The sequence below is a fragment of the Nycticebus coucang genome, chromosome 2, assembly GCF_027406575.1.
Source record: "Nycticebus coucang isolate mNycCou1 chromosome 2, mNycCou1.pri, whole genome shotgun sequence".
In the NCBI taxonomy this organism is placed as follows: domain Eukaryota; kingdom Metazoa; phylum Chordata; class Mammalia; order Primates; family Lorisidae; genus Nycticebus; species Nycticebus coucang.
In genome coordinates, this window is record NC_069781.1 from 183,588,706 (window position 1) to 183,610,466 (window position 21,761).

A 21,761-nucleotide genomic window follows, 5' to 3' on the forward strand; every position below is an offset into this window, starting at 1 on the left:
GCTGAGCCAAACCTTGATGGACAGCAGAGCTTTGCTGGGGACATTCTCAGGACAGGTCATCTTGTCTGGTTCCTGCCATGCCATGGCCACGCAGCAGCCCCCTCCCAGGGTGCAACCCGGCGAGCCTCAGCTGGTGATGAGAAAAGGCATCCCTGTGGATGGGGGTGATGCACACGGGCAGGAGAGCCAGTGCTGTGCATTCATGCAGCACCTACTGTGTGCTCCATGGCTCAGGGACAGCACTGTTTTAATTTTCTGTTTTATTGTGATAAAAATACACATAACAAAGTTTGCCATTTACCGCTTTCTGAGCTTGTAGCATGAAGCACCTTCACCCTGCTGGGTCACCACTACTGTCCTCCCAGCAGGAGCCCCAAGGTCCACCCCCAGCCTGGTGCCCACCATTCTCTGCTGTGCCTCCGAGTTAGAGGCTGATGGTTTAACTCCCAGTTTTTAGTTGAGAAAGCAGGCTGGGGGAGGGGGCAGCAAGATTTGTACTCCAATGTCACTTGAGATTCCCAGACAGCACGCTCTGGGCCCCATGGACACAAGGATTTCCTAGATCAGGTCTGGGCACAGGCCCTACAGAGTCACTGACCCCTCTTGGCCTCAGTTTCTCCATCTGTGCAGCAGGAATGGGATCATCCTGCAACTTGGGACCTGGCCAGAGAGCCAGAACAAAGGCTGACCAGAGGGCACAGCCTCTTCTTTTCTCCCTGAATGACACCCAAGGGTCACGCCACCAGTCTGGACCCTGAGGCCCCCCAGGCCCAGGTATAAACCCTGCCCCCGAGGTACAGGCCACCTGGAAGGGGAGGTGGTGGCCACCCTCTCAGGCTGTGGCTCAATGAGGTGAATGAAAACCGTGGGTTCAGTGGGCTCTTAGGACTTCCCATCCTGGCCTTGGGCTCTCAGACCTCAGCCATCTGTAAGACCGGTGGGCGGAAAGCCTCTGTCACTGTGGCTGTGAGGGTGAGAGCAGGGCACCGGTGCAGGCCAGGCAGCGGAGGGCCCCCCCAAGAGGGAGGTGGGTGGGCTGCTGTCTCTCTTGGGTTGGGTGCAGGGCCTGTCGCTCTAGAGCTGGCCCCTTCTGGGAAGCCATCTGCCTCCATCCATCCCACTCAGCCCCCTCCATTGGCCACGCCTCACCCGCCTTAGCCTTATCGCCCATCTGGAGGGAGAGGCGCTCCTGCTGCTCCACGCTGCTGTCTCCCTCCTCCTCCTCCTCCCCAGGCTCGCTTCTATGCGTGGCCTCAGCCGGCTGCCCCAGCACTGTATGTGGCCTTGGCCCTGCCCTCACCCCATCCCATGGTCTCGGCCACGCTGTCCCAAGTGTGTCCATGACAAATCCCAACCACAGCTGCCACACCCACATCCCATCCCTGGCTCCCTGCCACGATCCACGTGGTCTGCACCCCCTCCCCAAGGAGCATTTGTAATCGGCTCTCCACAGTGAAACAATCTCGTGTAATCTATCAGCAGCTATCAGGCCCATCGGAGGGCCGGGAGTGGCCAGGCCCAGAGATGGCGCCAACCTTTAGCGTTGATAAAGTTTCCGAGTTCAGCAGTGATGAATGTTGAGTAAGCGCAGGCCGCGCCGATAGGATGTGGACTTGGCAGGCCCGCGGCTCCGGCTGAAACCAATCTCTCCCTATCAGCCGGCTGGGCTTTCTCAGGCCCCAGCTCTTTCTTCCCCCTCCGCCTCCCTGCTTTGCTGCACCCGGGCCCCTGCCTCTGGGGACAGGGTGTGGGACCAGCCCACTGGCCTGGCCAAGAGAAGGGGCAGAGTCAGGGCAGGGGGAGGGTCCTGAGGGAGCCCAAGAAGATGGCCCAGAGCTGAGGGGCTGCCTGGAGGTGGGTGGCAGGCCATGGCAGCCACTGGCCGGGTCCTCCTTCAGCCCAGTGTGTGCACCAGTTCCTTCCAAGGGCTCCTGTGACTGGCCCCTCTTTCCACCCCCTACTTTCCAAGTTTCTAGAACACAGCAGGAGCTTTGCCCAAGGGTGCCTTCTGTCACAGCTTAAATGTCACCTCCTCCAAGAAGTCCTCACGGCCACCCCACCTGGAGCCAGCCCCCATGCTGGCCTGGCTCCTGCTCCGCACACTGCCCCAGCCTTCCATGTTGTCTGCAGTCTTTGTCAGCCCTCCAGCTCCACCCCCACACATTCTGGGCTTGGACCTGTCTATTCACCATTAACACCCCCACCCCAGGCTGCTGGGACGTCCAGAACCTCTTTGCGTCCCACAGCACTTTCCCTCACTCCTCACAGAAACTCTGCAAGGTTGGCAGGTCCACACCCATTCGCCAGATGCATAAAGCAAAGCCTGGGCAGGTCCCCTGTGCCCCAGAGCCTGGGATGCCCTGAAAAGCTAAGTGAGCAGCGGGCCTGAGGCCTGAGACCTGAGATGGGGCTGAACAGGGGCTGCTGTGGCTGCTCTCTGCCTCAGTTCCTCATCTGTCCAGTGGAGCCAGTTTCCTGACAAGCAAGTCTAGATGAGGCCCTGGCAGAGGCTCTGAGCTGTGGGGGTTTTGTGCACACATGCTATGGGGACCTGGGGCAGAGGTAGCCGCAGTGCCTCCCAGCCTCCACCCACACCCCAGCAGGGAGGCAGGTGGACACCCCCACAGGGCGGAGAGGGGCAAGTGGCTGGCAGAACCCAGGCCCTGGCTGTGGGAACAAGGGGAAGACAGATAAGAAGACAAGGGGCCAGCAAGAGAAGCTGAGGCCGGGTGAGAGGAGAGAAAGGCCTTGGCCTGGAGAGTGAGGACCCCCAAAGACAGCGCTAGGTGACAGCAGGCCACCTCATGCTGCTGAGAGGCCTTCAGCAAGGGACATAACCACTCTTCCCCTCAGTTTCCTCATTGGTGAAATGGATTGACACCAGGTCTGGGGCTGCTTGAGGACTGGAAGTGCCCCAGAACTGTGACTGCCCTGAGGGCTCTCTGCCATCCCTTCCTCTACCCACAGTAGGGCCCTCAGGAGGGGCCCCTGACACTGCTGGGGGCTCACACATGGAGGGCTGGGCAGTGCAGGGCAGCTCCAGACCTTGATTTCTGCCCATCAGCTACTGGTTTAACCACAGGAGAATGGGGGTACTGGGACTGTGGGTGCCAGCTCCCCAGGTATGGTGCCTCACCTCCCTGAACCTTGTTACTCCCCTCCTGGAGCCCCCACACCCACCTAGCCCTCAGGGCATCTTCGCCCAGCCAGGGAGGTAGCTTACCCACCCCAGAAGGTCCCCTCTGGTGCCAAACCCAGCACCAGTCCCTGGGTGCAGCATCCCTGCTCTGGGGGCCCCCGACACTCCAAGTGTCCCACAAGCAGTCTGTTCCAGCCCCTCAGTAATTCGTGGGTTCACCTGCACCACTCTAGATCCCAGGCTGTGGCACTGAGGCAGACACCTGCATGACCACTGAGCAGAGGCCACTGTGAGAAGGTGAGGCTGACTGGGGTGGCCAGCAGGCTGGGGTCCAGGCAGGTGGAGCCACTGACAGTGCTGCACTGAGCAAGGCCAGGCTGCTGCTCCGAGAGCTGTGGGGAGCCCTGCGAGGCATCTGATCAGAGGCACGTCATGAAGGTGAGGGACGAAAGTGACCTAAAGGCCAAGTGTGGGGGGTAGGCAGGTGTAGGTGGTCGTTCACACACCAGTTGTATAGCGGAATCAATGCTGACAGCTTCAGAGGGAAGCAGTTGAGTTCTACATGAGCGTGGAACAGGCAATGGCCCTGCAGGCTGGCAGGGGCAGGCCCGGAGGTGGAGGAGGGGATGGGAGAGGCAGGCAGCTGTGGTCCCCCTCCTGGGCCCAGGACTCCAGAAGCAGCCCTCACACTGAATGCACAGCTGACAGGGACAAAGGGACAAGCTTTCTCAGGAGTGTGCTGCTGGGCCTTGCTCCCTTGGCTGCTGCCATCTGCTGAGGGACAGCCAGAGACAGGCACAGAGAGGACAGGGCTGAGGGCAAGGAGGAGGCTGGACTGGGGAGGGGAGGCCAGGCCATGAGGTAGGACATGGCTGGGCTGCCAAAGGAGAGCTCTGGACAATTGACAGAATGCTGGGAGATGATTGGCATTATAAAGAGCCTGCAGTTTTCATTGACCCCTCTGTAACTTTTGGAGAGAAATGAGCTGTGTCTGGACCCTGCTGCCTGTTTCTTGGTAAGACTGGGCCAGGGGAGGCCCTCAGCTTTATTCGGATGGCATGTTACCACCACTTATATCTTTAAAGGCCAAACAGCACTTAAAAGGATAAGTTTTATTGTACCTGGATTATGTTAATGAAATATTTTTAATATGTATTAACTGTCATGTGAGTTGTATTTGACTCACTGGTTTTAAACCTGGGGCCTTGTGAAGCACACATAACTCACACATCTCACACATTGACTCCCCACTAGAAAAAAAATTTCTTTTTTTTTGCAGTTTTTGGCCGGGGCTGGGCTTGAACCCGCCACCTCTGGCATATGGGGCCGGCGCCCTTTGGGACCAGGTGTTTAATTAGATCAAGAGACATGTGAGTTACTATGTTTCATGAGGCCCTGAGCTCAAAACTAGTGTGAGTTAAATACAACTCACATGGCAGTTAATGTGCTTGACCTAATAAAATACCATGGGTTCAAGGAGGGAGAACATTGCTAATGTGGCAGTCAGTGTGTTAGTTAATATTTTAGAAGCTGCCCCAAGCCCCAGTGGCTCTGATTCATTAGAATGTGGAGTCCTCGTTCTCAGAGAGTTTGGGGCCACTGGAGTGGAATGGCCCAGAGTGTGGTGTGATGCTCTGCCTAGTATCCCTACTTGAGCCCAGCTGTGGGGACATGGGCACTTGCCGGCACCTCCTGGGCTTGGCGTTCGGGGTGTGTTGGGCTGTGTGGCTGTGCGGTTGGGGTCAGGCCCTCCAGGAGCACACAGCTGGCCACAGAGGCAGATGTGTGGACAACCTTAGAGGTACACAGGCCTCAGACCCAGCAGAGGATCAGCTGGAGCCCCGTGGCAGGGTGTGTGTGAGTGCCATCTGGCTGACCCTTGGTAGAGGAGTGGAGGGGTCCAGCTGCCCAACCCGATGTGTCCTCTGCCCCCAGGCCTTCTCTCATGGTTGTGTGGCAAGATAGCAGGGCCAGCATCTGGGCCCAGAGGGCCCTGTTCCCCAGTCCTGCAGGGGCTTCCGGTGCTCTCTGTTCTGCCCAAGTGTGGCGCCAGCCTACCTACACCACACTTACCACTAACTTCCTCTTTGTTGCCACCTTCACTGTTAGTAGGCACTGACCCTGAGGCCTCTCAAAAGCCCAGAGACCCTCACACACTCTGCCATAAACCCCCCAACAGAGCGCATGTTGGCGTGTCCTTAGAGCCTCCTGTGAGACCTTCCCCTGTAAGGGGCCACTTTAACGGTTGTGTAGAGCTTACTGAACTCTGCACTGGGGAGCTCAGCGGACACCTCCCAGGCCACTTGCCAGCTCTGGAGCAGAGGGCTGGACCGTGGATGCTTCTCCAGGCAGAGGAGTGAGCGTCTCCTACCCACTCGGAGAGGAGGCAGCCAGAGGGAGCTGGTGGTCATCCTGGGCCACTGGCTGAGGGGTTGGGCCCTGCACTGCCTTGGCAGCTTCAGGCCATGTCCAACCTAGAGAGCAGACATGGCAGATGGAAGGCATCACCAGCTCTGGGGCCCAGCCATCTGGGTATTTAGGAAGTCTTCCGAGATTCATGAACCTTCCCCCCACCTTGGCTCTGCAGAGTGGCTCAGGGCACATCAGAACTGTGTGTACAAGTCCAATGTTGAGGGCTGTAGGCAGTGACTGCAATGTCTGTGCATTGAAAGTAGCCAGACTGTGGCTCTTGCCAGGGGTCACACTGCCCTCCAGCCAAGAGGTTGGGCTTCTGACCTGCCTCTTGGGTCTGCTTGGGGGATAGAGCCCCTCTGGAATGGTGGCCAGGCCCAAATACCAGGCCATGTCCAGGCTCTCTAAGCTCCCACGGTGAGCCCCTATCTCTATCCCATACTCCCTGAGCTGCCCCTCTGCCCAGCAGTGGGAAAGTCCAACTCTGTTGCTATTTCCTTCTGTTATCAGCCTTATCTGGCTGCTATGTACTGCCCAGAGCCCCCCTCACAGGGTGGTGCCCCCAGTACTGCCCAGGGCCAGTGAGAAGAGCAAGCCAACAGGGGGCTATTTTCCTTTGGCCCCCATGGCCCCGCCCAGGCCCCCACCCCCACCCTGTCCCTCACCTGCTTCCACCCTCCAGGGGAAGACAAGGCATCTCCCTGAGGAGTGGAAACTGTCACAGCAGGTGCTGTGCTCAGAACCTACTCCCCCCCCCACCCTTGACAAGAGATTCAACACTCCCTGTTGTCTATGAGGGGATCAGCTCTGAGAGCAGTGACCCCCAGCCTCAGCACCCTGCTGCCCACAGTGCTGGTGACCTCTCCCAGCACGTCCCTTTTCCTTGCTACTTCCTCCTCCAGGAGGCCTCTCCATCCTGGCCATGCTGGCCTCCGTCCCTTTCATCTTGAGGATGGTGTTGGTCCCTGTCAGACCTCCAGCATCTGGTATAGAGCCTGGCCAAGCCAGGGCTTGGGAGGGGTGTGTTGAGCAGCCAGATGAGCTATGTGGAAATAGGCCTGGCCTTCTCCCCTCCACTCGGGTCAGCCTGATGCCCGCCCCCCCCACCCTGGCTCTGCACCACCCAGGTAAGCCAGGATGCTGGCAGGGAAGACGGGGTACCTGTGTCCACCCTGTCATTGACAGGGGCCTGGTCAGCTGCCTGCACCTCTGCTTCCTCATCTGCAAACCAAGAATAAATTGGTCCTCTAGAGAGGCCTGGACAGACGTGACCTATGCCCCAGGCAGGCACACACAGTGGCCCTGGAAGCCTGCTCAAGGCCATGGAACCAAGGGGACCACAGGGACCTCACCAGGAGCCTCAGACTCCTGGTAAGTACCTGTCCACAGCCCCATTTGGATCCCGGCCGCAGGTCCACCCCCCCAGGGCTACAGTCTGGGAGTTTTTCTCCCCTCCTCAGTGACTGCTCAGTTTTCCACAAGGCTGTCATTTTAGAGGAGCCCCCCAGCACCTTGCCATCAAAAGGGGGGCTGTGTTAATCACAGCAGGCCCTTGGAGGGAGTTGGGATCACCCTGCTGCACAGAGCCTGTCTCCGTAATTCAGTTTTAAAGCATGAAAAAAGGGAGTTGATGAAATTCCACTATCAGCGCTGAGCCAATATGCAAAATATCTCACCCCCAATCAAATAGCTATTATGTTTTCATTTCCATTTCGGCATCCGGCTTAATGAGCAAGAGACGGATGGGCGCGCGGGCGTCTGCTTGCAGCGATAACCCAGGGACTCCGGGCACCACAGGGCTGAGCCCAGCGCTGCCCTGGTGCTGGTGACTGTGCGTGGCCTGAGGATACCCCAGGCAGGTAGTACTGGACAGGGAGGGCTGGGGAATGGGGGCAGGTCCTGTCCCAGTACTCCCAACACTGTTTGCTGAGGGTCATGAGCAGATCAGCCCTCCTTGCTGGGCCTCAGTTTACTCATCCATAAAGTGGACAGGACTCAGGCTTGCCTCTTGGGATACCGGGCACGCAGTGGTGGGTGACTCATACCACAGCAGCCTTCACAGTCCTGCCTCCGCTTTACCCCACCCCCACCACAACAGGTGACATCCCCCCCCATCCTCCTGCACCCCGTCCCTACACATATCATCCCCACACATTGAGATATGAGCCAGACCGCTGCACCTATTTCCCCATCTGAAACAAAGACTGGCTGTCCTCCTGGGGCTCCATGGAGGTTAAGAGCAGTATCTATGAAAGAGGGCATGCAATCTAACAGTTCCCCCCAACTCAGGCCTACAGGCTCTTGGTGGTGATCACTGGTGATATTGCCCATTGCTTTCTGAGCACTTACTGTGTGCCAGGCCCTGGGCTGAGCCCCAGAGATGCAGGTGGCCCTGTGCTCAGCCCCAGTGATGCAGGTGGTCTTGTGTTCAGCCCTGGTGATGCAGGTGGCCCTGTGCAGAGTCCCAGTGATGCAGGTGGCCCTGTGTTCAGCCCTGGTGATGCAGGTGGCCCTGTGCTCAGCCCCAGTGATGCAGGTGGTCTTGTGTTCAGCCCTGGTGATGCAGGTGGCCCTGCGCAGAGTCCCAGTGATGCAGGTGGCCCTGTGTTCAGCCCTGGTGATGCAGGTGGCCCTGTGCTCAGCCCCAGTGATGCAGGTGGCCTTGTGTTCAGCCCCAGTGATGCAGGTGGCCCTGTGCAGAGTCCCAGTAATGCAAGTGGCCCTGTGCTGAGCCCCAGTGATGCAGGTGGCCCTATGTTCAGCCCCGGTGATGCAGGTGGCCTTGTGTTCAGCCCCGGTGATGCAGGTGGCCCTGTGCAGAGTCCCAGTAATGCAAGTGGCCCTGTGCTGAGCCCCGGTGATGCAGGTGGCCCTGTGCTCTGCCCCGGTGATGCAGGTGGCCTTGTGTTCAGCCCCAGTGATGCAGGTGGCCCTGTGCAGAGTCCCAGTAATGCAAGTGGCCCTGTGCTGAGCCCCGGTGATGCAGGTGGCCCTGTGCTGAGCCCTGGTGATTCAGGTGGCCCTGAGCTGAGCCCTGGTGATGTAGGTAGCCCCGTCCAGAGCCCCAATGATACATGTGGCCCTGTGCTGAACCCCAGTGACGCAGGTGCTCAGCGAGCCTGTCCTGTGAGGTGGGAGCTTCTGTGAGTTCCAAGTGAGGAAACCAAGCTTAGAGTGAGTTGTTCAAGGTCACACATCAGAGACACAACATCCATCAGTCAACTTGCCTGGCCATGGGTCAGCCTGGCCTGCAGTTGGGGTCCAGGGAGGCAGCAGAACACACTGTGGCTCCCCCAGGCAACCTGTAGACTCCAGTGCATCACAAACAGGGCCCAGCGGCCCCCTGGCCGGCACCAAGGTGGCCCGGGCAGAAGGCACCTCTCCACGTCCTGTTTGTGGGCTGTGCAATGTGCTGGTTGGCGATGGTGCTGCATTGTCAAGGATGCTTTAATTGTGGCTGGAACTGAAATTAGCCTGGCAGCGCTTTCTCCACGCTCATTGTCACGGCTTTGTGCAGAGCGGGTGCCTTTGTTCTACGGTAAATGGGAGAACCCTTCACGAGCTCAGGGCCTCCCTGGGTGTCTGAGGCCCCCCTGGGAGGGGCACCAGGAGTTAGGACTGCCTTCCTGGGGGTGCAGGTGTGGGCAGAGGCATGTCTGCTGTACACTTACAGCATCAGCCCAGCCCCGGTGGTCTGGCCCCAAAATACCTGAAGACAGGAAGCCTCAGGCCCATTTGCCAAAGCAGCGGCTGCGGCCCTTTTGCCCTGCACTGCCCAGCAGGAGGGACCCCAGCCCCAGGCAACCCCTGAGGCAGGCGAGTATGCTAATGCTAGTGTCCTTGAGCACTCCTACTGAGGCTGGCAAAACTGAGGGTGGCTTGGTGAAGCCAGTGCCAACTCAGACTGACCCACACAGGTGTGGAGCAGAGGCTAACTGTAGAAGGAGGTCACACAGGTCACACCCCCTGTTCCAGGGGCACAAGTTGCCCTGGGAGCCTGCTGTGTGGCTTGCTGGTGAGAAAAGGTAGACCTTAGCCCAGGGCTGAGCCCAGCCCTCTACTGTAATCACAGCTCTGACAAGTTCTGAGGAGGCTGGGAAAGTGATCCTACCACCCCCTGGGACCTTCCATGGCTCCCCAGTGACCCCAGGACAAGGATCTGCTTTTCTCGTGGTCTATGAGGTTGGTGTTGTCAGGCTTCTGTGCTCTTAGCCTCCATCCCTCCACACCCTGCCCCAGCCTTCCTTTCCTTCCCACCCATCCCCTCTGGGTTTTTGCACATGATGCCCTGTCTGTCCCGTCTTTTCTCAGCCGTTGGTCTTATATCAGCGACGTTGTCACCTTGGAGACCTGCCGCCTTCATCCCTTTCTCGCCTCCTTCCCTCACTGCGTTTTCACAATTTGTTTTTGGTTTGAGGCCCATCCATGGTTCTGGTTGTCTCCTCACCAGTGGGTTCATCCCCACAGCGTCTGGCAGTTTGGTGCCAGCATAAGGTCCTCAGGTGTCAGCAGGAGGCAGAAAAAGCATCTGCTGCCTGCCTCCCCAGGAACACTAGCTACAGGGATCTGAGAGGGGAGCCGGATCCAAACCCAAGCCTGGTTTCCCCCTCTGAGCCCCACGTGAGCTTTGGAAGTCACCTGGGACTTTGTCCCAGCAATGCTCACGCACTCACCCACAGATCTCGGGGCCTCTGTCCCCTGACGTGAGCCAGCTACTGTGGCCAGTGTTGGATGCAGGCCAGCCACACATTTGTGACAGGGAGGGCAGGTGTCCAGACACCAGCAGGCTGAGCTCTTGCCGGCTCCTGCCTTTCCCTGGAAAACAGACAAGGGGGTGGGCCAGGATGTGATAAGAGCATTCTGGGCCCTCTATGTGGTTTTCTGGGGACACACTGGGGACCATCAAATCCCCAGAGTGGTCACAGTGATGGTAGGCACCGCCGAGCCACAGAGGTGCAAACCCAGGCCACTCCCCATCTGCTTGTTTGGTTGCCTCCAGGGACAGGGAGCTCATCCTTGCAAAGTGCCCATTCCATCCTGGCTCAGGGCTCCCTCTGGTGCCTTCGGTCCCAACCCCATCAGAGCAGGTCTGCTCTGTGCCATCCAGCACCACTGACATGTGGACTTACAGATGTTGGAAGGTTTTCCAGACTTTTCCTCTTGCTTATTGTCTTCAGGAATAAGAGGGGCTTGGCTTCTGTGGGAATCCGTGGACTGGGGTGCCCCTCTCCCATGCCTCAGGCTAGACAGGGACAGTGGGAGGTCATTTCCCTGGCAGGCCGTGGTGGGTGGGGGGCAGGTCAGGTGTTGCACAGGATGAACTTGGGTGGTCCTTAGGGCAGGAGGTGGCCCCACGCCCAGATCCCGCCAGGACCCAGGCTGAGACAGGACCGGGGGTCCTGGGAAGCAGTTAGAGGCAGGGAGAGGGGGCCTCCTGGGTGCCACCATCCTCACAGACCATACAGGGGACCCCATTGCCTGACTTTGGGTGGAAGATGCCACCTCCTTGGGCCAAGTAGGCTTGTCTCCAACTGCCTTGTTACCTGTTGAGACCCTGGTGCCCGAGTCTCTGAGGGAGCCCCAGGCCCCATGGCACCCCGGCCCCCAGCTCACTACAGACGCCTGTGGCCCTCTAGTCACGCACGTGTTCATTTGACTGAGCTGTGAGTGCCTCCCTGGTGCAGGCCTGTACTGAGTGCTGGTGCCCCCCTCAGGGGATTCCCAGACCATGGGGACCAAGTAAGGGAACCCCTCAGGGATGGGGGTCCCTGGGAGGCTTCTGAGAGAAGGGCAGGCATGAGGGTGTGGGTCAAACTGTACCTACCTTCAGGCAGTGGATGGGATGCTGGGGCCCAGGGGCCAGGACGAGGGCCACAGCATCCATCCGATCCACAGGCCCCAACACTGCTCCTGTAGCCGGTCCCCTGGTGCTGGGGGGAGCAGGTGGGAGAGAGACACAAGGAGTGGCCGGACCTCTCATCCTGGCAAGAGGTTGGAGGGCAGGCAAGGTGACCCTGAGGCTTTGTAATTGCTGCAGGGGTCGGGGTTGAAGCAAGGGTGGGTTCACACATTGCTTGGAGGCCGTCCCCTCTTGGGCTCTGGCCTTATGTGGTGGCTGACCCCATCCTGCCAGCTGCCCAGGCCCCTGCCTGCGTGGAGGGTGCAGGAGAGTAGAGGGGATGGGAGGTCTCATCCCAAAGCTGCTCACAGGCTCCCTCGGGCTTCTGTCTGCAGGTTCCCTTGGAGACATGGAGGCTGGAGAGGATGTACAGACCTCAGACGCCAGCCTCACAGAGCGGGAGCCTGAAGCGCCTGAGCCCCTAAGCCCTGCCAGCGCAGGTGAGTTGGGAAGACCCCTCCCACCCCGTTTCCCCACCTGCAGAGCCGTAGCTGCCATACCTAGGCATTGGGCGTGATACTGGGCGGTGTCTGTGGCTGACTATGCCTGGCAGGGCCAGAAGATGCCCAGCTGTCTTCCAGCCAGGGGAGGCCAGCGGGTGGGAGGCCTGAGGGCTGGGAAGAGGGCAGGAATGAACCTTAGTACACAGGTTCTGGGAATCCAACCCCTTGTGGTGCAGGTGAGGAGACTGAAGCCCAGATGGAGGCCCCAGGGTTAGGGCACATAGGTACCACTGAGTGACCACACAAGGGCCATGCCTCCAGCCTCAGTTTCCCTCTATGAAACTGCTGTCCTTGGGGGCTCTGGGGCCTGCTGAGATGTGGGACCTGCCAGGTGCTTTGCATAGCCTCAGTGCACAGGTACGGCGTGGATCCCATTTGACTGATAAGGCAGTGAGGCCCAGAGAGGTCAAGTGACTTCCCCAGGGTCACACAGCCTGTAGGCACTCAATTAGGGACCCACATGGGTCTGGAGCCAGCCTAACTCCCACCTCATCTGCTGTTTACCCCACCCCAGGCACCTCCAATACTCTCCTGGGGGCAGTTTCTCTGAGGGGCAGGGTATTTCCCAAGACCCCCTGACTCTAGGATGCCTGCTCAAGCCAGGTACCCAAGGATGGCCATCAGTGCCCTAAACACCCCAGGAGGGGCCCGCAGAGATGGAGGTTCTACCCTCACCTCTGTTTCCCAGGGTCTGAAAGTGCAGCAGCTGGTTCACAGAGAATGCGAGCCGGCTCCCCCCATCAGCAGCCACAGTGGTGCTATCACACCCACTCTACAGCAAACCTCTGCATATGAAGTCTGGACCACCCCCATAGGGGGGACATGGCCACAGCTGTCTGGAGGGTGGGCAGCGGGTGAGGCGGGGTGGCCAGCCAAGAGCAGAGACCCCACAGACACGTGGACCCCATGTGTGCCCAGGGCCATGTACAAGGCAGTGGCACCAGCCATGCACAGGCCCTGGGGTAGGATGAGGGGTGGGCAAGGGACTGGCAGGGCGGGGATCCAAGACAGACCTTGGTCCCTGGAAGAGGGGGGCTTCTTGCTGGGCTCCCCACCCCAGCACTTCCCAGTCTGAGTGTCAGGGTCCCCACTGGGACAGCCACAGGTCTGGAGCCCAGTGGGCCCTCCCCCAGGCCCTGCACATCTAGCCTGTTGGCCCTGGCCCCTCCACAGCAGGAAGGCCCTGGGGGACCTCGGCTCCCTGGGGACACGCCCCACCGCAGGGCAGGCCAGGGTGAAGGGCTGGGACGTGCTGCTGCTGGTGATTTGCCTTCGCTACCATCCCTATCGCCACACATTGCTTGGTGGTACAGAAAGGCTCCCCCCAGCCTGTCTCTTAACCCTCGCTGGGCGTGGGTTTCTGCATCCATAGACCGGGCATGAGCCCCCACATAGCAGCTGCAAGGAGCAGGCACGTGTGAGGCGTGTGGTGCTCTAAGGTGGCCCTGCCGTCATCGTCACATTAGGTGCTGCCAGGCTGGCCACCACAGGAGACTGGCAGGGGGGCTGCACCAAAGGGCAGGTGGCGTTGCTAGTGGACTTTGGCCTGGGCCGGCTTTCCGGGGAGCCAGGCTCCCTATCTGATGTGGGGCCGGGGCTGCGCGGGGCAGGGTGGGGCTGAGAGGGAGCTGGAAAAAACAGCCAGGGTTGCACCTGGCACAGGCCGCGGTGATAACACAGAGATGGGCGCGATAAGACGGCGCGGGAGAGTGTCTGCCACTCAGGCGGGTCCAGCGAGGCACTCTTGCGGTGGCTGGAGCTCAAATGCCAGCCACTTTGATTTATAGCCAAAAATAATGGGACTTTTATACTGTGTGATTGATTTATTTGATGTTAATCATGGCCCTTATCGCGGGTATTAATAATCTGCTGGGCGCGTGACGTCACCAAGGGGGGGGCTTTATGGGAGCTCATCGATTGGGAGCTGAGGTGGTTATCAGGCCCGCTGGGAAGGCAAATATGCCCTTTGGGCTGGAATTGGGTGCGGGGCCTGGTGAAGGGGCCCCCAGCAGCCAGCAGAGGGGACAGGGAGCCTGAGGCCACGCATGTGCCACTGGCCTGGGTGTGCCTCTGAGCCCTCCTCACACTGATGATTAACAGCAGCTGGGATAACAATTATTATTGGGGGCAACTTAATGAAAGGGATGTGGGGTAGTAAGAGGCTGAGAGAAAAACTGGGATGTCTCTCCCTCCCCTCCAATTAGAGCAAGCCAGGAGGGGAGATGACATTTTGGGACCTGTGCTCAGCCACCCCGGGCCTCAGTAGCCCTCCCAGCGCAGGTCTCAGCAGCAACTCAGGTCTCAGCAGCAACGTGACAGTGTCTTCCTCCTTGCAGATGCTAATTCACCGCCACCACCCCCCATGTCCCCAGGAGGCCCTGAGGAGAAGGCAGGGCGGGACCCAGAGCCCAAGCCTCAGGAGGAAGCAGAGGGGCAGCCAGGCAGGCCCTGGAGCGGCCCAGGTAACCTGGAAGGGGGCAGGGAAGGGTCTAGCAGCATCACCTGCCCAGGGCAGCCCGGGTCTTAGCCAGCCCCGAGTGGCTAGTGGCATAGCTGCAGGCAGGCATTTCATGTGATGCCCCATGAATCCCAGATGGAAGGGTATGGATAGAGCAGTGTGGATCCCAGGAGTCAGGGAACAAGTGGTGTCAGGAGTGATGTCCCAGAAGCCCAGGGCAGCCATCTAGAGGCGGACAGGAGACAGGCTGTGTCTGGAGCCACGGTGGGGCAGGAGAGGACCCCACCCCACTCTGGGGTGGCTCCAGCCAGGCCACAGGGATGTCGGAGAGGATGATGTGGTGCCCTACTCCACACATCCCAGCAATCCCACAGATGTGTCTCCTGTGGCTGCCTCGTGGGGACTGCGTCAAATTCCATCCACTTGTGAACGTGGGGAAGAATGGGCAGTGAAGTGATGTTTGTAGTTCCTAATGAATAAATAACACAGCCCAGGGCACCAGGAAGGGCGCTTGGGATGGCTGTGAGCTCCATTGTCACCCCGGGTGGTTTTCATCCATCCATGGGGTGTAGGATCATTGCCCCTGTTTCCCAGATGGATAGAGGAGGTCCCAGGGAACAGGGGCCTGGCACGTGAGGCAGGCCCTGGCGGGGAGGGAGGGACACTAGCAGAGGCAGGGTGGTGGCACATGGCACACTCCCCGTTGAAGGGAGGGAGGGAATGGAGGCTGAGTACTCAATGCTGGGCACACATCTGATGCAGCAAGCTGCTGGAGCTCCTGCTGTGTATGCTGGGAGCAGGCAGCCTCAAGAGCTCACAAGTTCATGTCTGTGGAGAAGCAAATGGGCACAAGGGCCTTGCCCTGCTGGGCATCAGGGCAGGCTTCGCTGAGGCATAGGGGACCCCTGTTTCTCCTCGGGGAGCCCCAGAGGCCAAGATGGGAAGGGTGTCAGGGTGGACAGGTGATCCTGTTTGTCAGGGTCCCAGATGTCGAGAGAATGTGGTGGCCAATTCATTCTGTCTGTGTATGCCAAGTGGATGCGATGGCCCATGTGCTGGGAGGTCCCTGCTCACTTAACAGCTCGTCCCACAGCTAGGCCTGAGGCCAGAGAGGGAGGGGCTGGCCTGTGGGCACAGCCAGGTGGTGACCCCCTTCTCTGGGAAGCTGAGGCCAGTTGGATGGGCTGCAGGCTGCCTAGCACTAGAGAGTCCTGGGCAAGTCCTTCCACACTCCCCATCTCCCCCTGGTCTTTCCCCCTGGGACTTCGCCTCTGCCAGCCCTTGGGGCTCCTCCTGCTACCTCCAGGAAGGGGACGGGTGCAGCACAGCAGACGCTGCAGCTCGGGTGTCTCAGGAACCAGAGATAGCAGGGGAGGCCCCAGGCGCCCTGGCAGAAACGTGCCCAGCGTCTTCTCCTCACCAGGGAGCACCTGCCTAAGAACAGGCCCCATCCTCACCGCCATGTCAGTACAAGCTGTGCTGGTCTTACATGGGGAGGTCTGACTGCCTCAGTTTCCCCCTCAAGGGCACATGGTACCATTCAGCACTGTGGATCCCACTCTGCAGAGGAGGTGGCCCTGGCAGGCCTGAAGGCCAAGTCCAAGGCCTTGGGCTAGGGAGCAGCAGACGGGGGTCTAATTTTGAGTTTGGCTGTGGGCTCCATTGTCACCCAGGGTGGTGTCCATCCATCTGTGGGATATAGGATCATCACCCCTGTTTTCCAGATGGATAGTGGAGGCCCCAGGGAACAGGGGCCTGGCCCATGAGGCTGGCCTCAGATCTTGGCTGTGGTCAGGCACTCCCAGGCTTCCTGTGCTGCTGCCCCCAGGGCCGGAGGTCCCCTATCAGTGCCCACAGATACAAACTCGGGAGCAGCGGGCGGTGATGGGCCGATATGCGGCTGCACCAACCGCTGCGGTGGCCACAACCTATCAGGACACGCAGGACTTGCTATCACCCATTGGGAAGCAGGGGGCCCAGCAAGCTCTTATCTCCCTGTGCCGGCTGCAGGGCATCAGGGCTCTGTTGGGGTCAGCAGGCCTGAGGCAGCACCCAGCCCAGTGGCTCAGGGTGCAGCAGGGGCTCAGCCACCTTTGCCCACATGTCCCTAGTACCCTTCCCTGCCCTCTACACCCTCCCTGCTATCCATCGGACTACTCCCTGCTGAGTCCTGCATGAGCAGCTCGCCCCGTGCCCCTTCCCCACTCCCCATCTCTCCATCTCCCCCATCTCTCCCCATCTCCCCATCTCCCTGTCTCTCCCCATCTCTCCCCATCTGCTGATCTCTCTCCATCTCCCCATCTCCCCCATCTCCCCATCTCTCCATCTCTCCCCATCTCCCCATCTCCCCCATATCCCCATCTCCCCCATATCCCCATCTCCCCGTCTCTCCCCATCTCCCCGTCTCTCCCCATCTCCCCATCTCCCCGTCTCTCCCTGTCTCTCCCCGTCTCTCCCCATCTCCCCGTCTCTCCCCATCTCCCCATGTCTCCCCATCTGCTGATCTTTCCCCATCTCCCCATCTCTCCCCATCTCTCCCCATCTCCCCATCTCTCCCCATCTGCTGATCTCTCTCCATCTCCCTGTCTCCGTGTCTCTCCCCATCTCTCCCCATCTGCTGATCTCTCTCCATCTCCCCATCTCTCCCCATCTCCCCGTCTCTCCCCATCTCTCCCCCACCATTATCTCCATGTCTCCTTCCTGATCTCTGACCTGTAGCTTCTTCCACCCTACCACCCTCAAGGGTAGGGATAGTGCAAGCCCAGCCCCTGCCCACCTGGCCTAGGACCCTGCTGGCGATGCTAGATTGGGGTACCACCCACTTGTCCTCTCTGGAGTGGAGGGGAGGAGCTGGCTTTGACCCAAGCACCATGCACAATCTGGCTTTGGGAAGAGACTGAGCCCCAAGCCTCGATTTCCCTTCTGTCTTGCCCAGCCACATGGATGAGCCTAGAACCCAGGCTCAGCTCTCAGCTGGTGCTCAGTCCACGCTGGCTACTGTCTGCTGCTGGACCTGGGCTGTAGGTGTCTTGGGCCCCCTACCCCAGTCAAACCCTTCTCTAGGAAGGGTAGCTGAGACTAAAGTGGCTGAGAAATTGGCCAACCTCAGCCCCATGGACAGGCCTGGCCTGCAGCCCCACATAGATGCCTCCAGGAGGCCCTGTCTCGCGGTAGTCAAAGCCCCAAGCAGGTGACCATGAAGACCCCCAGGAGGTGCCCACATGCACCAGGGAGAAGGGGGCTCCCAGGGAGGCCCAGGAGGTCCTCAGCACACACTACAAACACCAGAGAGGTCTTGTATGTGCGAGCCCTTTGTACACGCTCCCAGGGCGTGCAAGTGGCTGTCACCATGGTTTCCTGTTACCTCCCGACCATGTACAGCCCCTGCCTGGTACCCAGTGACGCTGGAGCTCCTCTGAGGAGGTTCTCGGTGGGTGTTGGGTATTATTCTCAAAACTCCTAAGTGTTACTGCTGCTGGTGTCTTGATCTGGTTATTGCTGCTTCAGAGAGGAGCCCTGTACTGTTCTGAGAGGCTGGGGCACAGACCGTGGCCCCCGCTCTGCTGAGCAACCCCAGGTGGCCCCTTGGCCTTTCGGGCCTCGATGCTCACTTTTGTTTGTTTGTTTGTTTTGTTTTGTTTTGTTTTGTTTTTTGAGACAGAGTCTTATTATGTCACCCTCGGTCGAGTGCCACAGCATCACAGCTCACAGCAACCTCAAACTCTTGGGCTTAAGCGAATCTCCAAGTAGCTGGGACTATAGGCGCCTGCCACAACGCCTGGCTATTTATTGGTTGCAATTGTCATTTGTTCTTTAGCAGGCCCGGGCGGGGCTGGAACCCACCAGCCTCAGTGTATGTGGCTGGCTCCCTACTCACTGAGCTACGGGTGCCAAGCCAGCACTCACATTTTTTAAATGGAGATGCTGCCCCTTTGCGAAACCATCATGAGGAAGCAGAGCCTGGCAGGTGCTCACGCCCTCTTTGGGCAGCCTGGGGACTACCCTCTGGGGTGGCCGGGTGCCACAGGTTTACCCAGGAGAGGCTGCTGTCTGTGACCTGGCTCCCCTCTTGTGGCTGAGGGGCACCACGTCCATGCCTCAGGGCAGCCGAGTAACCTGACTGGGGAGCAGGGGGAAGCCACCTGGTTCCCCTATTGGTTGCGGCCATCACAGCCTCACAGGAAGGACGAGCTCACCCTACAGGCCCCGCCACCTGCCTGGTAGTGAGGAGGCTCTGGGGAGGCACCAGGGACTCAGTGGCAGCAATGCCACAGTGTGGCCTCAGCATCCTCCCCACCGTGGGGTTGGAGGATACAGCAGAAACCCACAGAGGCCAGGTAGAGCTCAGAGGTTGTGTCCTCCTGCCAGGACTGGATCATAGATCAGACCAGACCTTTCCACCTCAGAGCCCCAAACAAAACCAGCAAGTGAACCCCAGAGTACATAAGAAAGTGATAATTATGAGTGGAGATAGGGCCTCCCAGGGTGGGAGAGGAGACTGAGCCCCAAGCCTCGATTTCCCATCTGTCTTGCCCTGTGGCCAGGGCAGAGGGCACAGAGGCCCGACAGTGGGCAGAGTGGGAGCAAGGTGGCGTGGGCTGGTTGGGGGGGGGGATGTGGGCTTTGCTCGACTCTACTTGGGTTAGAGGGCAAGAGGGAGGCTAGGAGCAAAGGGTTGAGTCCCAGTGTGGACTTGGTGAGACTCTCTGGCTGCCTTGTGGACCCAGACCTTGGAGGTGGGCAGAGCAGCGACCATCCCAGTGTGGGTGGCCACAGCCCTTGCCTGGCCCTCGGCCTCCCTGGAGCTACCAATTCAATGCAGGTGCCACCTGGGCACCCCACAGTTGTGTCTGCTGCCCTTGGGGGGTAATGCATACCTCCTCAGTGGGCTCGGCAAACATGTTCTGTCCGGCTTTCTACAAGGGTTTTCCGTGAGGAGGGACTAGCCCTGGCAAAAGCAAGCCCAGTGCGAGGCCAAGGTGGTGGCCAGCAGGTGCATGGTGGGTGCAGCAGGTGCATGGTGAGTGGGGTTGCCCCTAACAGCTGGCCAGGGCCTGGCTTTATTCTGAGGTCATGTGGCTTTAGGAAGAAGCCATGCTGGAGTGGGGATGGAGGAAAGTGGGCTGGAAGCCATCCTTACTGTGCCCATTCCTAGAGTGACAATCCAACCCCCTCCTGCAGCAAACCATCTCCATGCAAAGTCAAGACCTTAGCCCCGTTCCTGCCCCCACCCTGACTCCAGGGCCAAACTGGGGACTGCTCCCCTGAAGTCTGGGCCTTTGGTTGGGATGCAGCCTGGGGTGCCCTCCGAGCCCCAGAAGCTTCTGCCTCTGATGGCCCCACTTCACGCTGAGGCTCAAAAGGCCTCAGCTGCCCTAGCCAGGAAGATGCGGAGGGGAGAGGGGGACAGAGAGAGACACACACCCACACTGCTAGACTATAGAACAGGATACCAGTGGGCATCTGCTCAGGACTTGAGGAAAATCTCTTTTTGTTGAACACTAACTGTGTGTATTGAGCTTAACTCTTTATTATCTTTCATAATCCTGCAAACAGTCCTGCTAGGGAGGCTCTAGTCAATCCCACTTTATAATTTGGGAAACTAGGGCTCAGCAGGGGAGGCAGCCCGGCTGAGTTCTCCCGGCCAGCAGTGGGCAGTGGAGCTGGGTGACGAGGTATGCTCTGGGCTTCGTCTGGATACCTGCCCCAATCTGGCCAGGCTGTTTGATCTTGAGGGCCCCAGAAATGGCACTTACTTCACCTATAAGCACCTCAGGGCCTGGACCTCTTTCCTGGCCTCTCCTTTTCTCTCTCAACACAAACCTGACTGCCCAAACCAGCTGATGCCTTTTCTGTCTCCACCTCCATCCAAGCCCTGAAGGCAGAGAGGGGAAGCTGGTCATGTCCTCAGACTTCTGCCAGCCAGCAGAGGGGACACCCAAGGGTCAGGGCTAGGTGTGAGAGATGAGAGGGCCAGCACCATGGTGGGAGGCCCTGGTCCCTGGCCCCAAGCTGGAACCAAAAGACAAAGCAGTGTGGGGCGAGGTGTTCAGACAAAGAGCCGGCATGTACAAAAGGCCTGAGGCTCAGCCAGCATGTCAGGGCTGGAGAATGATGGGCCTGAGTGGGATGTGGAGGGACTGGACAGGCACTGGCAGCTCAGGACTTGGGCTCAAGGCCATAAGCTGCAAGGACACCCCTCAGTTTCCTTAGCTGTAGAGTGTGGTCACTGAAAGGCTTTCAGGCAGGCATCTGGGCAGGGGCCAGACAGTGAAGGGGTCAGGGTGTGTGCCATCCCCTGTCAGCTGTTTCCTGTCAGGGGCGCATGCGGATCCCCACCCCAGGGTCCCAGCAGGGCTGCTGGAAGCTGGGAGCCCTCAGCCCCTGCGTGTGCATGAGGGCGTCAGGCTAGTTATCTGGGCTGTGCTCGTCTGGCTAATCTCACAGGCCGGAGTTTCTGTGCAAACCTCAAGGTCTGTTATCGGCAGCGGGCGGCGGCTGAGGCAGGACGGCCTGTGCTGACGGACAGCCCCGGGAGATGGGCCGATACCCGGCCACGCTTGCCCTCCCCACCAGCCCTGCATGTGTGGGTGGGAAAAATCATTTCAGCTATTTTGCGTTATCACCAGGCCTGGCGCTGCAGCCGATAGGGCCTATTTGTCTTAGATTAGTGGACGGGGGAGGTGTGCTGAGGATGGTGGGGTCAGCTTGGGGTCAGCTCCAGAAACTAGGCCCCACAATGGACCTTAGCTACCTTCTCTGGGTGTCCCAAGAAAGGGGGTCCACATGGGCATCCCTAGGTGGGACCTCAGGTCCCCAGCCTGCTCCAAGCCCCCCTAGAGGGACATATCCTCTGAGACCCCAGGCACCTTGTGCGGTCTTGACCTCCCTGCTCCACAGCTGGACAGCCCAGGGCTTGGGGAGTGGAATGTGATGCCCAAGGGGCCCAAGCATCACAGGGTAAGGGCCTGCTCTGCTGGAGGTATGCTGTGGGAGACACGGAACAGTGTTCAGCCCAGGAGGGGCCAGGAGCAGAAGGGTCGTTTGTCTAACTAGTGCTCATGGGTTAGCACGTGCTAGGCCTTCCTGAAGGAGGCTGGTACCATAAAGTCAGAGAGAGCCCGGACTGTACTGTGTGAAGGCACCAAGTATCCTACAAAGGGTGGCAGGAGGGGGCCCACCTGTGCTGACATTTGAGCCAAGTCCCAAGTGAACGAGGGGAAACCAGTGGCCAGCCGAAGACAGTGGGGTGGCATCTGGCACAGCCCGGCAGAGGACCTGAGGCCCAAGTGCACCTGGCCAAGCCAGCAAGAGCAGGGTGGTTGTCTTGGAACCTAGATTCCAAGGTCA

The 21,761-nt window shown here is 59.3% G+C and overlaps 1 protein-coding gene across 7 annotated transcripts in view; it reads left to right on the plus strand.

Annotated features, from left to right (window-relative positions):
* ZFPM1 (zinc finger protein, FOG family member 1) overlaps nucleotides 1-21,761 on the plus strand; it is a 69,163-nt gene that overhangs the window by 17,088 nt on the left and 30,314 nt on the right. For 5 of the 7 annotated variants that reach the window (XM_053554696.1, XM_053554716.1, XM_053554750.1 and 2 more), the window contains exons 2-3: nucleotides 11,786-11,890; nucleotides 14,290-14,415. In XM_053554696.1, coding sequence (XP_053410671.1) covers nucleotides 11,786-11,890; nucleotides 14,290-14,415 — 231 coding nt within the window. The remainder of the gene's footprint in view (nucleotides 1-11,785; nucleotides 11,891-14,289; nucleotides 14,416-21,761) is intronic. The other 2 variants (XM_053554706.1, XM_053554731.1) reach the window with 1 other exon arrangement.